Consider the following 16,457-nt stretch of genomic DNA (forward strand, 5'->3'; position numbering starts at 1 on the left):
GAGGGTGGTGAGGCACTGGAATGGGTTGCCCAAGGAAGTTGTGAATGCTCCATCCCTGGCGGTGTTCAAGGCCGGGTTGGACAGAGCCTTGGGTGACATGGTTTAACGTGAGGTGTCCCTGCCCATGGAAGGGGAGTTGGAACTAGATGATCTTAAGGTCCTTTCCAACCCTAACTATTCTATGATTCTATAACAGGGTAGAAGTATTACAGTATGAAAAAGCTTCCTGCCCTTGTTCTTTACTTTTTTTGACAGAAACACTGAATTTTTCTAATAACCATTAGGTGATACCAGACAACCACTTTTTATTCCTTTTCCTGTCCACTTTCAGAAAAAGATCAAAGAGGTAGATAAAAAAATCAACCATCAGCAGGAAAGTAACTAAATCGTCAGTTTCCAGCAGGGTACTAGAAATGGCAAGGAATAAAAATGTATGTATGAGAAGACACCTTAAAATAGAATCCCAGCAATTTTCTTTTAAGTAACATAGAAGAGGGAATCTTTTCTGTGACCTACAATAGAACAATACATATTTAGAAGGAAAAAAAAAACATTTTTTGTTTCTATACAGCTTCTAAGTTTACTAATTTGATACTCCTGCCTACTGGTAAAAGAACTATGTGTTCTCAGTAATTCACACACAGCCAGAGTAGATCCACAGAAGAGACTGGTGACCAGTACTGAGGCAATATACCATAAGCAAACACTGATCCACAATCACTAACCACACATCAGAAAGATTTGATGCTTTTCAAGTATGTGGGATTGTGAACGGCTCATTCAGACCCAAGCTAGGGAGTGCTCAATGTTTTAATCACACAGTAGATTTTCACACGAGGTCTCCCCGCAATGTGAAACATTATTCAGTTCTAAGACAATGTTTCTGAACTTGTCTGCAGTATGAGTGCTACAGCAGATGGTGCCTCAGTGAGCCAAGTGCAAGCTTCCTGAAGAATCCCACAGCTTTACCTGCTAATTTCTCTGCTAAGCAGCCCAGCACTGCCGTTGTATTCCGGTGTTTGGCAGGGTGACAAGCATCCTGGCAAGCAGCAGCTCCACTTAAGTTTAATATTTCAGTTAACTTCTGTAATGCATCCTGAAAAAGATAAATCAGAAGTCTCATCATCAGTGTCAGATACAATTTTCCCCCTAAATCAATATAGTATAACCAATTATTTTTATATTATATTACTGAAGTCAGTATCACATCACAGACAGCACAGGATGGTTATCTTTTAAGATAAGAAGGTAATACAGAACAGATGGGAAGAAAAGTTCAACATAACCAAGAGTTATAACTTTACAATTAGCACCAAATTGGTCACTGCTGTGATCAACAACTCAGGACACTCTGGACACTGACAAGTAACCTACCTATAGCAATACAAATTAGACAAGTAGACAAAGGCAAACTACCAACCAGCATATCTGGCACACCACCTACTCTGTTTCCAGTGTCCTAAAACTCACACCCTTTCCAAACTAAAAGGGCAGTTTCAGACTTTAGAATTCAGAATCGAAGAGATAATTTCCCAAAAAAAGAGCCCACAATCCCCATCATAAATTTAGGAAGCTGTCAGCTTTGCAAGATATCATAAATTATGTTCTTGAGAGAATAAATGGCTTTCTGTAGCCACATTAATTTAGGAAGTCACCAGTGAGGGTAATTGTCCTGGGTTCAGCTATAGCAGTTATTTTCCTCCTTCCTAGTAGCTGGTGCAGTGACATGTTTTCAACTTTAGCCTGAGAACAGTGCTGATAGCAACAATTAAAAACATCAGTGTGTTTAGTAATGTTTACGCCGATCAAGGAATTTTAGTTTCATGCTCTGCCAGTGAGGAGGGGCACAAGAAGCCAGGAGGAAGCAGAGACAGGACACCTGACACAAACTAGCCAAAGGGGTATTCCATTCCACAGCACATCATGCCCAGTATGGAAACTGAGGGGAGTTACTCAGAAGCCAAATCTCTGCTCAGGATTAGTTACTGGACTGTTCTTATCTTAACCTGTGGGATTTACATTCTTTTGATTGTCCTCCCCATCCCTCTGGGAGTGTGGGGGGAAGGGGGGGGGAGGGAGTGACCGATACCCAGCCTGACTGGATCAGCGACCTGGCCTTTCAGGTAACTCCCACAGTTTCTATACTGGGCATGACGTACTGTGGTATGGAATACCCCCTTGGCTAGTTTAGGTCAGACGTCCTGTCTCTGCTCCCTCCTGGCTTCCCGTACCCCTCCTTGCTGGCAGAGCACGAGACTGACAAGTCCTTGATCAGGGTAAGCATTACTTAACAACTAAAACACTGGTGTGTTATCAGCACTGTTCTCAGGCTAAAGTAAAAAACACAGCACTGCACCAGCTACTAAAAAGGAGAAAAATAACCATTACAGTTGAACCCAGGACAAGTGGTCAGTGAAAGGTATTCTAATTTGCCAAAACTCTTATCTAAATATTTCATAGTTAAAAATACTTCACGTGTTTAACTTAACACACACTGGTGTTGTATTGCTTATGCACAGGGCAGTAACAAATTCAGTAGGGACTTGTGAATGTGCAGCTTCCAGAACTGGAGAACAGAAAGACAGAACTTGGACTACTTTCATGGTATCTGCACAGCATACATGTACCACAGGGCAGTAGAGGACAGCAGGAAAAGCAGCTGAAGACCAAAGGCCTCTTGTTCTTTGCCATCAACAGCATACCCCCCCCCCCCCCCCGCCCCCAAGCTTCTAGCATTAAGTAGCAATTATCATAGAATCATAGAATAGTTAGGGTTGGAAAGGACCTTAAGATCATCAAGTTCCAATACCCTTGCCATGGGCAGGGACACCTCACACTAAACCATGTCACCCAAGACTGTCCAACCCGGCCTTGAACACCACCAGGGATGGAGCATTCACAACTTCCTTGGGCAACACATTCCAGTGCCTCACCACCCTTACAGTAAAGAACTTCCTCCTTATATCTAATCTAAACTTCCCCTGTTTAAGTTTGAACCCATTACCCCTTGTCCTATCACTAGTTTCTAATGAAGAGTCCCTCCCCAGCATCCCTATAGGCCCCCTTCAGATACTGGAAGACTGCTATGAGGTCTCCACGCAGCCTTCTCTTCTCCAGGCTGAACAGCCCCAACTCTCTCAAGTGTGCCTTCATATGGGAGGTGATCCAGTCCCCTGATCATCCTTGTGGCCCTCCTCTGGACCTGCTCCAACAGTTCCATGTCCTTTTTATGTTAAGGACTCCAGAACTGTACACAATACTCCAAGTGAGGTCTCACGATAGCAGAGTAGAGGGGCAGGATCACCTTCTTTGACTTGCTGGTCACACTCCTTTTGATGCAGCACAGGATACAGTTGGATTTCTGGGCTGCGAGCACACACTGCTGGCTCGTGTTCAGTTTCTCATTGACCAACATTATATATCATACCAATTTATAATTATATAGCAAGTCACCACAAATTACTCCAAATTGCAAGTCACAGCCATTTTCTGAACAGCTCACAGTTTTGCATCACTGGTGAAACCCTCTCAGGAGCTATCATGGGTGTGACAACCACGAATAACTGAAATTCAGCCACAGGTAAATACATTTGCCTTAGACTCACTTTTGTTGGCAGCGGACATTCATCAAGTAGCAGTGTTATAACAGCTGGTCCCAGGGGATCTTCTAATGGAATAACTCTAATTAAAGATTGGACCACTTCCAACCAGCCTTCATCTGTCAACCACAAAACAGAAGTAACACTCGGAATTAACACTGCAATCCTGAAATGTTCAAAATACATCCCTAAATGTAAATTGAAGAACAACCCAACAGTTTACCTTTTACATCAATATCTTAGTTGGCAGTAGGTTAGAAGTTTAAATTCAAGGAGAAAAAAAGTTTACAGCAGCTTGGATAATAGTGAACCCCTCTCTTGTTTGGAGAACAGTCTTGCCCAGGCCAGAGCATCCTTGAGCTCCCACTGGTATTAGGAAGGAACACTCATGACCAATATGGACAAGCACTTTGTTCCAGTGAGATACTCTAAGAGTTCAGTGTCCAATATCAACACTTAAATGTGAAATGCTGCATTCATGATGACACTGAGGAAGTATTTCTTCTAGCAAGAATCGGAGGACTCTTCCTGAGTTCCCTCAAGTGGGAAGACATGGGCCTCTGAGGAACTGTATTAGTTTGTCCCATGCCTGGTGGTCTAAAGAAAATATTTTCCTAAGGAACAGCTCTCACTGCTTAATGAGTAGACAACAGCCTCTATTTGCAAGTATACAATAATCCACATATAAGATGTTAAACTACTAATAGAGTAAACAGATTTGGATTTACAAGAAAGTAGTTCCCTTCAAAGTGAAAATATAGACAGAGTCTGTATCTGCATATAGAAGAGTGAGGTTAAAGACACTTAGTGCTCCCTTCAACAGTGACAAGTAAATAGGTAATACACTGGAGTTTGAGTTTGCTTGAACATTCCCCTGAAAAACATTTACTGAAGTGTTGTAATATCTAATCAGGTTGATTTAATTATGATGATCTAGAAATATATTTCTTAAGACCAGTAGCAACTCTACCAAGAGACAAAAATCTTGAGCTGAGAGAATTTCTCCAACTGTAACAAAGTTGAAACAGCCCGTGCTGACAAAGCTCATAATGCAGAACTTAGGGACAGGGTTGGAACAACTATATCAATAAAGGAGAGGTGAGCACAGCAAAACCCCAGACAAAAAGTATGTACTATTTGCCAGCACAGGAGCACATGGGTTTAAACCATGTCTACCATACACATCTAGGTTGGCTCTGCCTTGCTGTAGACAGACATGCTTTGTAGCTTATGGTTTAATGCCGTTATGAGTTTTGGGCATCCGCTGGATGCTTCTAGAGAATTCACATGGGAAGTTTAACAGAGTTCAAAGCTGAGGCAAAGGCAATAAGGCTCAGTGAAGCTTCTGAAGAGTAGAACCGTATTCTGGATCCCAACTCTCTAGAGCTACATCAAATCATAACTCATATTGCTCACATGCATTTGTCCTTGCAAAGAAAAGGGGGTTGTGGCTTTTTCTGGGCTGTTTTTTTTTGGTTTTGGTTTTGGTTTTGTTTGTGCTTTGGAGCCACAACTGAAATGCCCAACACAATGCCTTGATACCTGTTTCTGCCATTTCATGCAACGTGATCATTGAATAAGGAGGCTCCTGGTCACTGAAAGAGATATTACACAGGTCAAATTTTATGCACAATCATCAACATAATACACTAAATGATAATACACAGACAGAAAATTACTCCAGTATTTAACAAAAGGAAGTTTCATAGGCTGCAGACTGCTAATGCCACTTTCAGATCTGAAACACAGATGGAAATGGAGCCTCTCTCTGTCTCAAAATCAACATTTTCATATCTATAATAGCTGATGAATAAAATGGTGATCCATATCTGCATATCTAAAAGCTGAACATAATCCTTAGGCTTAGTGCTGCTCATTAGCAGGGTTCCCTGGAGTATGATACGAGACTGCCCTTGGCTCACTTCACAATCTCTGGTACAGTGCACAAGGGACACAGCTTAAACATACTTTCCCCCAGAAATTCTCTGCTAAATATATAAACACTAAAACCGAACAAAACAAAAAACACCCACAAAACTGAAATGTAAGCCACCTGCAAGCATCACAGACTTCAAACTCAGTAACAAGAACGTAAGAGGTAGGTAAGACAGTTGAACAGAAGCTATTTAACCCAGTCGCCTTTCCAACATGAAAACCATTAAGAGTTCAAATTAGATCAGTTCCTAAGGCTTGGTGCTGGAGCAAGGACAAGAAGCTATGGCCAGGTCTGCCCATTTGAGCATTCACTGCTACTGGGAGTTCCTAAAGCAAGATCTCAAAATCCTATTCAGTAAGCAGCACAGAAATCATTCACGACAGCATGTCCTAAATGCTATGTTTGGGCACTGCAGATTAACCCCAGGCTTAGAATGATACGTGCCATGCTCAACTTCTATCACACAGCTCTGAAATTAAATTAGAAATTTAAAATACAGATAAATTTTAGAAAATTTCAACACAGATTAATCATACAGATAATAAAACTTTCCATAGAAGGAAAAAAGAAGCTTATAAAAGGTGGAAGTGAGGACAGGCTGCCTGGGAAGAATACAGGGACACTGACCAGGAAGCTAGGAACCAGGTCAGGAAAGCTAAGGCCCACTTAGAATTGAGGCTGGCCAGGGATATCAAGGATAACAGGAAAGTCTTCTATAGATATGTTGCCACCAAAAGGAAATCTAAGAATAATGTGGCCCTCTCTGGAAGGAAACAGAAGCACTAGCTAGCCTGGATTTGGAGAAGGATGAGGTTCTCAGTGAATTCTTCGCCTCAGTCTTCACCAGCAAGTGCTTTGGCAACACTGCTCAAGTCTTAGAAGGCAGATACAGGGACTGAAAATGAAGACCTTAGGCCCACTATAGGAAAGGATCAGATTTGAGATCATCTTAAAAACCTGAACATGCACAAGTCCATGTGACCTCATTAAATCCATCCGCGGGTCCTAAAGAAGCTGATGGATGAAGTTGCTAAGCCACTGTCCATCATATTTGGAAAATCATGTCAGTCAGGTGAAGTTCCCGATGACTGGAAAGAGGGAAATATAACCCCCATTTTCAAGAAGGGGAAAATGGATGACCCAGGGAACTACAGACCAGTCAGTCTCACCTCCGTGCCTGGCAAAATCTTGGAGCAGATTCTCCTGGAAGGAGGCACATGAAAAACAACAAGGTGCTTGGTGACAGCCAGCATGGCTTCACTAAGGGGAAATCCTGCCTGACCAATTTGGTGGCTTTCTATGAAGGGGCAACGGAACTGATGAAAAGAGGCAGAGCAGTTGATATAATCTACCTGGACTTGTGCAAAGCCTTTGACACTGTCCTGTACGACACCCTTGTATCTAAGCTGGAAAGACATGAATTTGTTAGATGGACCACTCTGCTTCAAGTCTAGCAGAACAGCTCCTTAAACTTTTTTTTTCAGACATATTTAGAGAGTTTGCCTTGTTAACAGACCCCTCCATTATTCATAACCATAGCTCTTTGTCTTATCTGCAAGAACTTGCAATATTTAGCTGCATTATAAAACTAGCTGGGGCTTGCCAGCTGCTTTAATACAAAACAAGGGAAACCAATATTCCAGTACAGACCATGTTTGGGCTCCTCACAACCAGACATCAAAGGAATGAGTCTAGCAGAAGGCTTCCAAGATGGCTGATGGCTGAAAATAAGTCACAGAAGCAGAAGCTATGAGAAATAGGTTTGTTCATCCATAAGGGGGAGCAGTGGAAAGGAGAAGAAATCATACTGCTGTCTGCAACTATGTAATGGGAAAGAGCAGAGAGGATATTCAGACTTTTCAGAGGTGCATGCAATAGGGGTGTGTTAGAATATGGTAAATTCCAACTTTTAAAACTATTTACTATTTCAGTCATGGGCATGGGCAAACACTAGAACAGGTACCCAAGGATGCGGAGGATTCTCTATATCATGAAAATGTTCAACACTTGACTGGGTAAAATCGTGAGCCACCTGCTCCTGCTAGACCTGGGTTTTAAGCAGGAGGCTGGAGTGGATGATCTTCATAAGGTCCCTTCCAACCCATGTGGTTATGGGAGTCTCAAAGTATTTCACTGGAGTCTGTATTAAATAAGAAACACAGTAGCTTCAGGAATTTATCAGAAACAGGACTCCAGGATCAGCAAAATAACTGCTTATTTTCCCCCTGTAGCATAAGAAAGCACTTACAAGATTACAAAACTGACTGCATGACCCACAGGAACAGGATCAACTATGCATGAAGTGTTGTGAAACAGCTTAAGAAGCTGAACTTAGGGGAAAGGGGAAGGCATGCAAGATTAGGGAGAAGCTTTCAAAACAGTTTTAACTTTATGATTTGAAGACAGACCACAAAATAAAACCTGTTAAAAAACCCAAACCCCTTAGATTTAAATGCTCAGGGGGAAAAAAAAAAAAATCCTGGTATTTCCATTTAAAGCATTTTACAGCAGGAAGACAAACTCTGCAGGCACATTTCAAAGTAACAATGCAGATATATGAATCAAGGCTCACATTCTGAGCCTAGTCCACCTTAAAATCAAACCCTAGCTGTGAAGCTAGAATAGTTCCTTTCCTTCTGTTTTGGCCTTTCCAGTTCCTAATCCAAAAGGTGATGAGCTAATTTATCCCATCATTTGAAAGGTCCTTTTAAAACTTTGTAGAAAACAATGCAAAACAAACAAACAAAAATAAATATCCCCCACACCCTTAATGAGTGCTTTGAGCATGCAAAGAACACAGTTGAACAGTCACAACATGCAGTCACTTAAAACTAGAGAGAAAACCTCAGTCTGTTTATACAAGCTAACAAAGATCAAAGCTCTTAGTTTTACTTAACCATTTCCAAAGAAATGTAAATACAGCCTGAAAACAAAAAACTTGCACAACAATCAATTTTTAGGAGAGAAGTTCCCAAACTCTTAAGTGTTTGTTGCTTCCTAAACTGTGTATCTATGCCAGGTAAGAAACACTGAGCACACTCCTCATCCCACCTGGGCATAGTGCCATACAGGAATTGTGAGAAAGCTCTCAGGTCCTGGAAGACTGTACCTGTGCACTTCGGAGCTACTTCTATTACCTAGGAAAGGTGCTCCTCTCCTAAGCCTCCAGATGGAAACACGCAGCTGCTTCAGGGAGGGTCAGGTGCAGACTAGTGAGGATGGAGCCACAGTTTGAAAGGAGACAAGAACATTTTCACTCATGTTGGATTATTCCTTGAGGAGGTACTTACTTATCTACTAATGTCCGAATTACAGCCAATGTGTCGAGTACTAGTCCATCCACATTCTGTTTTTTCCTTCTTGGTTCATGAGGCCCTCGACCCCTCCTGGGTGGACGGACAGGATCCCTTAGGTGGCTTCTTGCTTCAGGTACATGTACTCTACTGGTCTCCATTTGCAGATTCCGAGATTCCACATTGTCTTCTGCTCCACTGTCATTGCGGCAAACGCATGAGTTTCCCATACTGCCAGCCCCCAGGGCTCCCAGTAAATGGGGAATGTGGTGCTCTAATGTCAACTGTAAACTTTGAAAAAGGCTTCTGCTAGCGTAGAACACAACCAAAGCAACTACAATCATCTAGAAAGTTTTAAGAGTAATGTTCGTGTGATCCTGAATCGCGACTTTTTTGCATTATAAGCATTGCTACCAGCTGGAATGAATGGGAAGTCAGAGACTTAGTTTCCGATACAATCGGTTAAAATACACATTGGTCATCCAGAAGGAGGTCTGAAAAAGCAAATCCAAAACAGAAGTCAGTGTTTCTACTTCTAATGAATAGCAGAAGAATTCCTATTTTAGTCAACAGAATCAGTCTTGGCAGATAAAGCACCTCAGAAACAAAGTTTGTACCTGAAATCTCTTGCAGGGAAGAGGAAAGGAAGGAAGAGGAGGAGAAGGAAGTGCCCTGGGTAAAGTAGCTCTCACCCACACACCATTCCTTTCTATACTACCTATTATTTCCCCTTTCTTCCATGGTTTTCTGGATGCAGAGAAACAACTTTGTCTAACACAGTGTCTAGCACGCTTTAAATCTATGACACTGCAACCCTTTAAGTACTACGTATTACCAAACCAATTTCATTTGTTCTTTACCCTTTATAAAGGCATACTGCTTAGACCATCCAAATAAAGGCTAAATACTTAAGGGTCTCATTTTGCATCAGGAATATTCAGTATCATTTCCAGAATCTACAAAATAGCCAACATTGTAAAGAACTGAACTTACAGTTATAGCATATCTCAACAAACTGTAGATTTAACAGTGAACCGTTTAGTCCATCTGCACATAAACATGTATTTTGGAATGTGCCTACATCAACTGGATCCTTACCCAAAGAAGCACCAAGTACCAACCCTGAGATAAACAGGAATTACAGACACCATTTTAATGCCTACAGATCTAACTGGGATTTTGAAAGGGGTGTTTTCCGTGCAGGTTTATGCTTGTTCAGATCTAGTGTCAAACCAATCTTCCCTTTTTGAAAACAAGAGCTAATTCAATTATTCCTTTGTTCTTTATACAAAGGGTTTGGATCAAATACAGGCCCACAAGCAACTGAGATTGTAGGGCAGTCCCTCCGAACCATTACACTGAGAATGCTAGCAAGAGAAAAAATATTCAGACCCCCATTTCATCAGAAGTGATTTTTCAAGCCATAGGGTGTATGATCTATAGATCATTAAAATCTCACCTAAAATAAAGCCTTACAAAAGATATAATTTCACTACTTAAGCGCTTCAGGCATGCTAGAATAAATAACTTTTAAGACTAAGCACATTTTATACTTTTAAGAATCAAGTTTAACTGGAGTTAAGCTACAAGTTATGGTGAATATCCTGTAACAGGTTATTACTATTCTACAGTCATTAAATAATTTATTTAACAGTACACATGTGGCACCATGAAGTTAAAAGAAAGGCTTTCAAACATGAAAGGCTGCCATTTGGGACAAGATCATAACAACATTACTTGGGAAGCAAGACAATGGTCATATGAGCAAGTCTCTGGATGTCCAGCTGCCACTGGAGAGCCCTGCAAACAAGCTCTTGGACTCTTCTCTAGTTTGAAGTACATTATCTTCTTTTAGCACAGTGAAAGGTTCTGCATTAAGAAATTAACTGAAGGCTAATTAGGGAAGAAAAAAATCCATCAAAGGATATTAATTGCAAAAAAAAAGTAATTAAAAGATCTTGACAACTTGTTCAAGAAACTCCTAAACCACAGATCATTAGAAGGGTTCTGGCACAACAACGTGCTTGCCTTACTCTCTAAGCAGTTGGATCACAACAAGAGGTAGGACACAAGGCTCAGGAGCCCTCCCATCTGAGACAACATAGCTGTTGGCTTCATAGTCAGCCAGTCAAAAGTACATGTGAGGGAGCCAGTAGAGATTGCATAGATCTTAAACAGAATCATGCAAGATCACAACAGGTTCAAATGGTTGGGGGTGTGTGTGGGGGTTATTTTTTAAAAAGAGCTAGTTACACTAAACACAAAACATGTCTTCCCAAGGAAAAAAATATGCATGGATCTATGAATCAAGATAATTTAAGGGCATTATAGTAACATAATACTTAAATGCAAAACAGTTACAGATTTCAAACCTGAATTAAGCTGTTCTATAACTTACAAAAACGTTAACACAGTGAATCACTTCTCATTAAAATGAGCATGGAAAAGCTGTATTTTATGAATTAGCAGTGAGTAAGAACCTACCTAAGGAAGAAAAATAGACATAAGACAAGATCAAAACTGAAATCCTGAAATCTAGGTTTTTCTGGTTGACAAATTAAAAGCACGATTAAAAACAAGTGGTTCTGATCAACTCACCCTTAGGTATGTTGGGCTCAGGAACAGCTGGGATTGCTCACAAAGAGCTGTAACAGAAGTGGACTGTACTTCAGGGCGTAGATGTAGTTGTATCTGGAACAGCAGCACTCTGTAAACCTTTATGGTGGGCAGTGAGTCATTAGGGCTGACCCTGCTTTCACTTTTAGGAACTATGCTGAAGAGTCTCTGAAGACAGATGGAAAAGAATAAACAATTCACTTGGAAACTGCCTCTAAGGTAGATGTTTTCCACCTCCTCCCTCTCCCTACACCTCCCATGACACCAAGCCATGCTGTTATTTTCAGCTACATTCAGCCTTACAGGGGAAATGCTCTTGAGGTTTCAAAAAACAGTTTGCCACCTACTAGCTTTAGGACTAGACACAGCTACAGAAAAACACAACCTGTTTTTTACGGCCTTGGTATTTGAGACACCATAGCACCAAGTGCAGAGCAGTGACTAACACCTTGCCTCAAATTACTGCTTACAGGAAGAAGAGGAGCACAATAGTATCTGTTCCAGATCACCCTCAAGTAAGGAAAGCAGAACATAAAAGCAAGTACACCATAAAAGTTGATTATATGAATGGAAAAGTGACAGGATAAACTCCCCTTATTTAGTAGAAGCCAAATTTGACAGCACTGCCTTGGCTGTTGCTTACCATCATTTACAAGTTCTTTGTCAAGCCTCAGACAAACCCAGAAGCTCAATAATTAGGAACATAAGATAGAAGGCGGAGAGAGATGGGCCTGTTCAGCCTGGAGAAGGCTCTAGGGAGACCTTAGAGCAGCTTCCAGTGCCTAAAGTGTCTACAAGAAACCTGGAGAGGAGCTTTGGACAAGGGCCTGTAGGGACGGGATAAGGGAAATGGCTTTAACCTGCCAGAGGGGAGACTGAAATGAGATCTTAGGCAGAAGCTCTTCCCTGTGAGGGTGCTGAGGTGCTGGCACAGGTTGCCCAAAGAAGCTGTGGCTGCCCCACCCCTGTCAGTGTTCAAGGCCAGATTGGATGGGGTTTGGAGCGACCTGCTCTAGTCAAAGGTGTCCCTGCCCATGGCAGGGGGTTGAAACTGGATGAGCTTTAAGGTCCCTTTCAACCCAAACCAGTCTGGGATTCTATGAAGAAGAGACTGCTACAGATCTGCCTTGCAAACCAGATTATCTGAACAGAGTATCAGTGCATGAGGAAAGGTTCTGATGTGCAGAGGAAAAGCTCTTTAAGAGAAGTCTTTTAAAACAGTGATGCACTGGACTGCATGAGAGCTGGGGCATTTTTTTAAGGGCAGCTTTACAACATGAACTTCAGCATTTGGCTGCCAGTGGCCATCCTGACTCCCTCACCCCCACTGCTGAAGAAAAGATGATGAAGGCATCAAACTTTAGTTCAGGTCAGCTTCATGATGGAACAGTGGGGGGGAATACAGCAGAGAGGGAGATGCAAGTGATGAGTGATCAATTCTGCTTCTGCCCAAACTTAGAGACCTCAGAGGCACAGCCAACACACAAAAACAAAAGCATTTTGTACATCATGAAAGATGTACAAGATATTATTGTTTCAGTATGATGTAACAATCTCTGCATACAGAGATGGAAAGAAATTTAAAAATTCACTTCAAGCCTAATTTTGGAACATCTCTGCTCTCAGTAAAACCTTGACACAAAAATGCTTTGTTTGGCTTTTAATTATAAAAATACTTCACAGTCCACTTGAAAATACTGCAAGAATAAAAGGGACCTTTTAAAATACTTTGTCTAAAAGAAAAAAAATATTTCAAGGAACAAACCAAGAAAGTTACAACAGCAGCACTGAGAGAGGCCAAGAGAAGCCTCCTGTCTTACCTGGCAGCAGACAGCTAAAGCCATACTAAGACAAACAGGCACTTACCTACTACTCAGCAGTTACACAGTCGAGTACCTGCAACTGCTCTGAAAATTCAGCAGTCTTCCATAAGGCCACGACCAACTGTTAACCAAAGAGTGCCAGTTTCCTTATAAATTATGCTACTGGAGAATTTAGTGTGGCTTGCTACTTTTACCTTTTGTGTTTGAACATCCCCTCCAAACACTCTTTAACCCAAACATAATGTGAGCTAACAGCTAAGATTCAACTAAGCAACAGAACCATTTTCTTTAACAATTAGTGCAGATCAAAGTGCAACTGAAAGTCATCAGATGAAGCTGCTGTGTGCGCAAATACCAGCAAGACCTAAGCTACAGGAAAACAGATTCTCCATGCTAAAAAGCTGTGAGCCTTTTCATAGAATCATAGAATAGTTAGAGTTGGAAGGGACCCTAAGATCATCAAGTTCCAACTGCCCTGCCATGGGCAGGGACACCTCACACTAAACCATGTCACCCAAAGCTCTGTCCAACCCAGCCTTGAACAATGACAGGGATGGAGCATTCACAACTTCCTTGGGCAACCCATTCCAGTGCACTCAATCCCACTGTCCATGTCACTGACAAAGATGTTGAACAAGACCAGCCCCAACACTGAACCCTGAGGGACACCACTCATTACTGGTCTCCAATTGGACAGTGAGCCATTGACCACAACTCTTTGCGTGCAGCCATCCAGCCAGCCAGTTCTTTATCCACCGAGTGGTCCATCTATCAAACTGATACCTCTCCAATTCAGAGACAATGAAGTCGTGTGGGACAGTGTCGAACACTTTGCACAAGTCCAGGTAGATGGCTTCAACTGCTCTACCCCTGTCCATCAGTTCCATAGCTCAATCATAGAAGGCCACCAAATTGGTCAGGCAGGATTTCCTCTTAGTGAAGCTATGCTGGCTGTCACCAACCACCTGGTTGTTTTTCATGTGCCTTAGCATGCCTTCCAGGAGAATCTGCTCCAAGATTTTGCCAGGCACAGAGGTGAGACTTACTGGTCTGTAGTTCCCTGGGTCATCCATTTTCCCCTTCTTGAAAATGGGGCTTTTATTTCCCTTTTTCCAGTTGTTGGCAACTTCACCTGACTGCCATGATTTTCCAAATATGATGGACAGTGGCTTAGCAACTTCATTTGCCAGCTCCTTCAGGACCCGTGAATGAATTTCATCAGGTCCCATGGACTTGTGCACATTCAGGTTCTTAAGATGGTCTCGAACCAGATCCTCTCCTACAATGGGCCCAAGGTCTTCATTCTCACAGTCCCTGTGTCTGCCTTCCAATACGTGTGTGGTGTGGTCACAACATTTGCCAGTGAAGACCGAGGAAAAGAAGTCATTCAGAACCTCAGCTTTCTCCAAATCCAGGGTAGCCAGGTCTCCTGATACCTTATAGAGAGGGCCCATGTTGTCCCTAGTGTGTCTTTTATTTGCAATATACCTATAGAACCCCTTCCTGTTATCTTTCACATCCGTAGCCAAGTTTAATTCTAACTGGGCCTTAGCTTTCCTAACCTGGTCCCTAGCTTCCCAGACAACATCCCTGTATTCTTCCCAGACCACCTGTCCTTGCTTCCACCTTTTGTAAGCCTCTTCTTTCCCCTCTAAGTTTCTTCAGCAACTCCTTATCCATTCATGATCGCTACAACCAAGGCTGCCCTGAAGCGTCACATTTCCAACCAGCCTCTCCCTGTTGGTGAGCATGAAGTCAAGCATGGCACCTCTCCTTGTCAGTTCCTCTATTACTTGCAGGAGGAAGTTGTCTTCCACACAATCGAGGAACCTCCGGGATTGCTTGTGCCGGGCCGTATCATCACTCCAACAGATACTGGGATGGTTGAAGTCCCCCATGAGGAGAAGGGCCTGTGAGCGTGAGGCTGTTCCTATCTGTCTATAGAGCGCTTCATCCACAGAGTCCTCTTGATCAGGTGGTCTGTAACAGATCCCCACAGTAATGTCCCCCATAGCTGTTCTCCCTTTGACCCTGACCCAGGAACTCGCTGTTAACTGATCACCTGTCCCCAGACAGAATTCCGTACTCTCCAGCCTATCACTGACATAAATAACCATCCCACCATGTTTCTATGATACCAATTATATCATATCCCCATAGACGTGCATACATCTCTAATTCTTCTTGCTTATTCCCCATAGTATGGGCGTTTGTATAGAGGCATCTGAGCTGAGCTCCAAATGAAGCCGGCTCATTGGCCGGAGCAGCTGAAATATCTCTACATTACTCTGAGCATTTATTATAGGTGCTGGCAACTGACTGGGTATGTTGGGTTGGAATGATGCCCCCCTCCCCCAACACATCTAGTTTAAAGCTTTCTTGTCCAGCCTGGCACACCTTCTACCAAAATAGCTCTTCCCCTTAGACCAGCTCCACCAGCCTCCAGTAGACCTGGCCTCCCAAATCGAGTCCCATGTTCTAAAAACCCAAACCCCTGAGTATGGCATACCCTTCTAACCATTTATTAACCTGGCCAATCCTCCTAGCCTTTTTAAGGTTCTCCCCTTTATCCTGGAGAACTGATGAAAAGACTGAGCTCCAGAGTCCCTAACCACCTCTCCCAGTGCTCTGTAGTCCTTCCTTCCCTCACAGTTAGATTTTGTGTCACTCAGACATACTGCAATACTAGAAAAGCCCCATCCCATCAGTTTTGCACTGGCCTGAGGAATGTTTTTTTAGCAAATTTAGAAAGAAATAAACTACTATGAGAGCTGTCCACAGCAGCAGCCAGGTTGATAAAAGTGGTAACACTGCTTTACAGTGCTTTTTAACTAAAAGCTGGACACCATGCTTTGAAGTGCAGAAGATGGTAAAGGTAGCAGCAGCCAGTACCTGCTTTCCAACAGGCAGGGTCATCCATTCACCCTGAATTCTAACCATCAGATGCTACTTGTGCCACTGGGAGCATCTACACCACAGTGATGCAGTCACTCTCCTGGGCAGGTTCAAGCACATACACAGATGCACAAAGGAGATGCAAGCTGCACAGGCTGACCAGCTTGCCACTGCGGGAAACCCAAGTGAGCAAAATGAGCTCATCCTATAGTAGAACAAAGTGCTGTCCAAGTGGATATGCACCTGCAGGGCAGTGAGGATGACCAGCTGACCCAAGACTGGCCTCCCCTGCATC

At 42.6% G+C, this 16,457-nt stretch overlaps 1 protein-coding gene across 2 annotated transcripts in view; it reads right to left on the reverse strand.

Annotated features, from left to right (window-relative positions):
- LOC133283088 (RING finger and SPRY domain-containing protein 1-like) overlaps window positions 1-16,457 on the reverse strand; it is a 68,521-nt gene that overhangs the window by 26,923 nt on the left and 25,141 nt on the right. Inside the window, exons 2-7 of one of the 2 annotated variants that reach the window (XM_061479571.1) lie at window positions 11,427-11,612; window positions 9,822-9,950; window positions 8,826-9,322; window positions 5,142-5,194; window positions 3,606-3,718; window positions 970-1,096 (exon numbers count right to left, since the gene is read on the reverse strand). In XM_061479571.1, coding sequence (XP_061335555.1) covers window positions 970-1,096; window positions 3,606-3,718; window positions 5,142-5,194; window positions 8,826-9,172 — 640 coding nt within the window. In that variant the 5' untranslated portion in view covers window positions 9,173-9,322; window positions 9,822-9,950; window positions 11,427-11,612. The remainder of the gene's footprint in view (window positions 1-969; window positions 1,097-3,605; window positions 3,719-5,141; window positions 5,195-8,825; window positions 9,323-9,821; window positions 9,951-11,426; window positions 11,613-16,457) is intronic. The other variant, XM_061479572.1, reaches the window with a different exon arrangement.

Source organism: Pezoporus flaviventris, unplaced genomic scaffold (assembly GCF_033815535.1).
Source record: "Pezoporus flaviventris isolate CSIRO_AGI_PZ_B2104156 unplaced genomic scaffold, CSIRO_AGI_Pfla_v1 ptg000153l, whole genome shotgun sequence".
In the NCBI taxonomy this organism is placed as follows: Eukaryota; Metazoa; Chordata; class Aves; order Psittaciformes; family Psittacidae; genus Pezoporus; species Pezoporus flaviventris.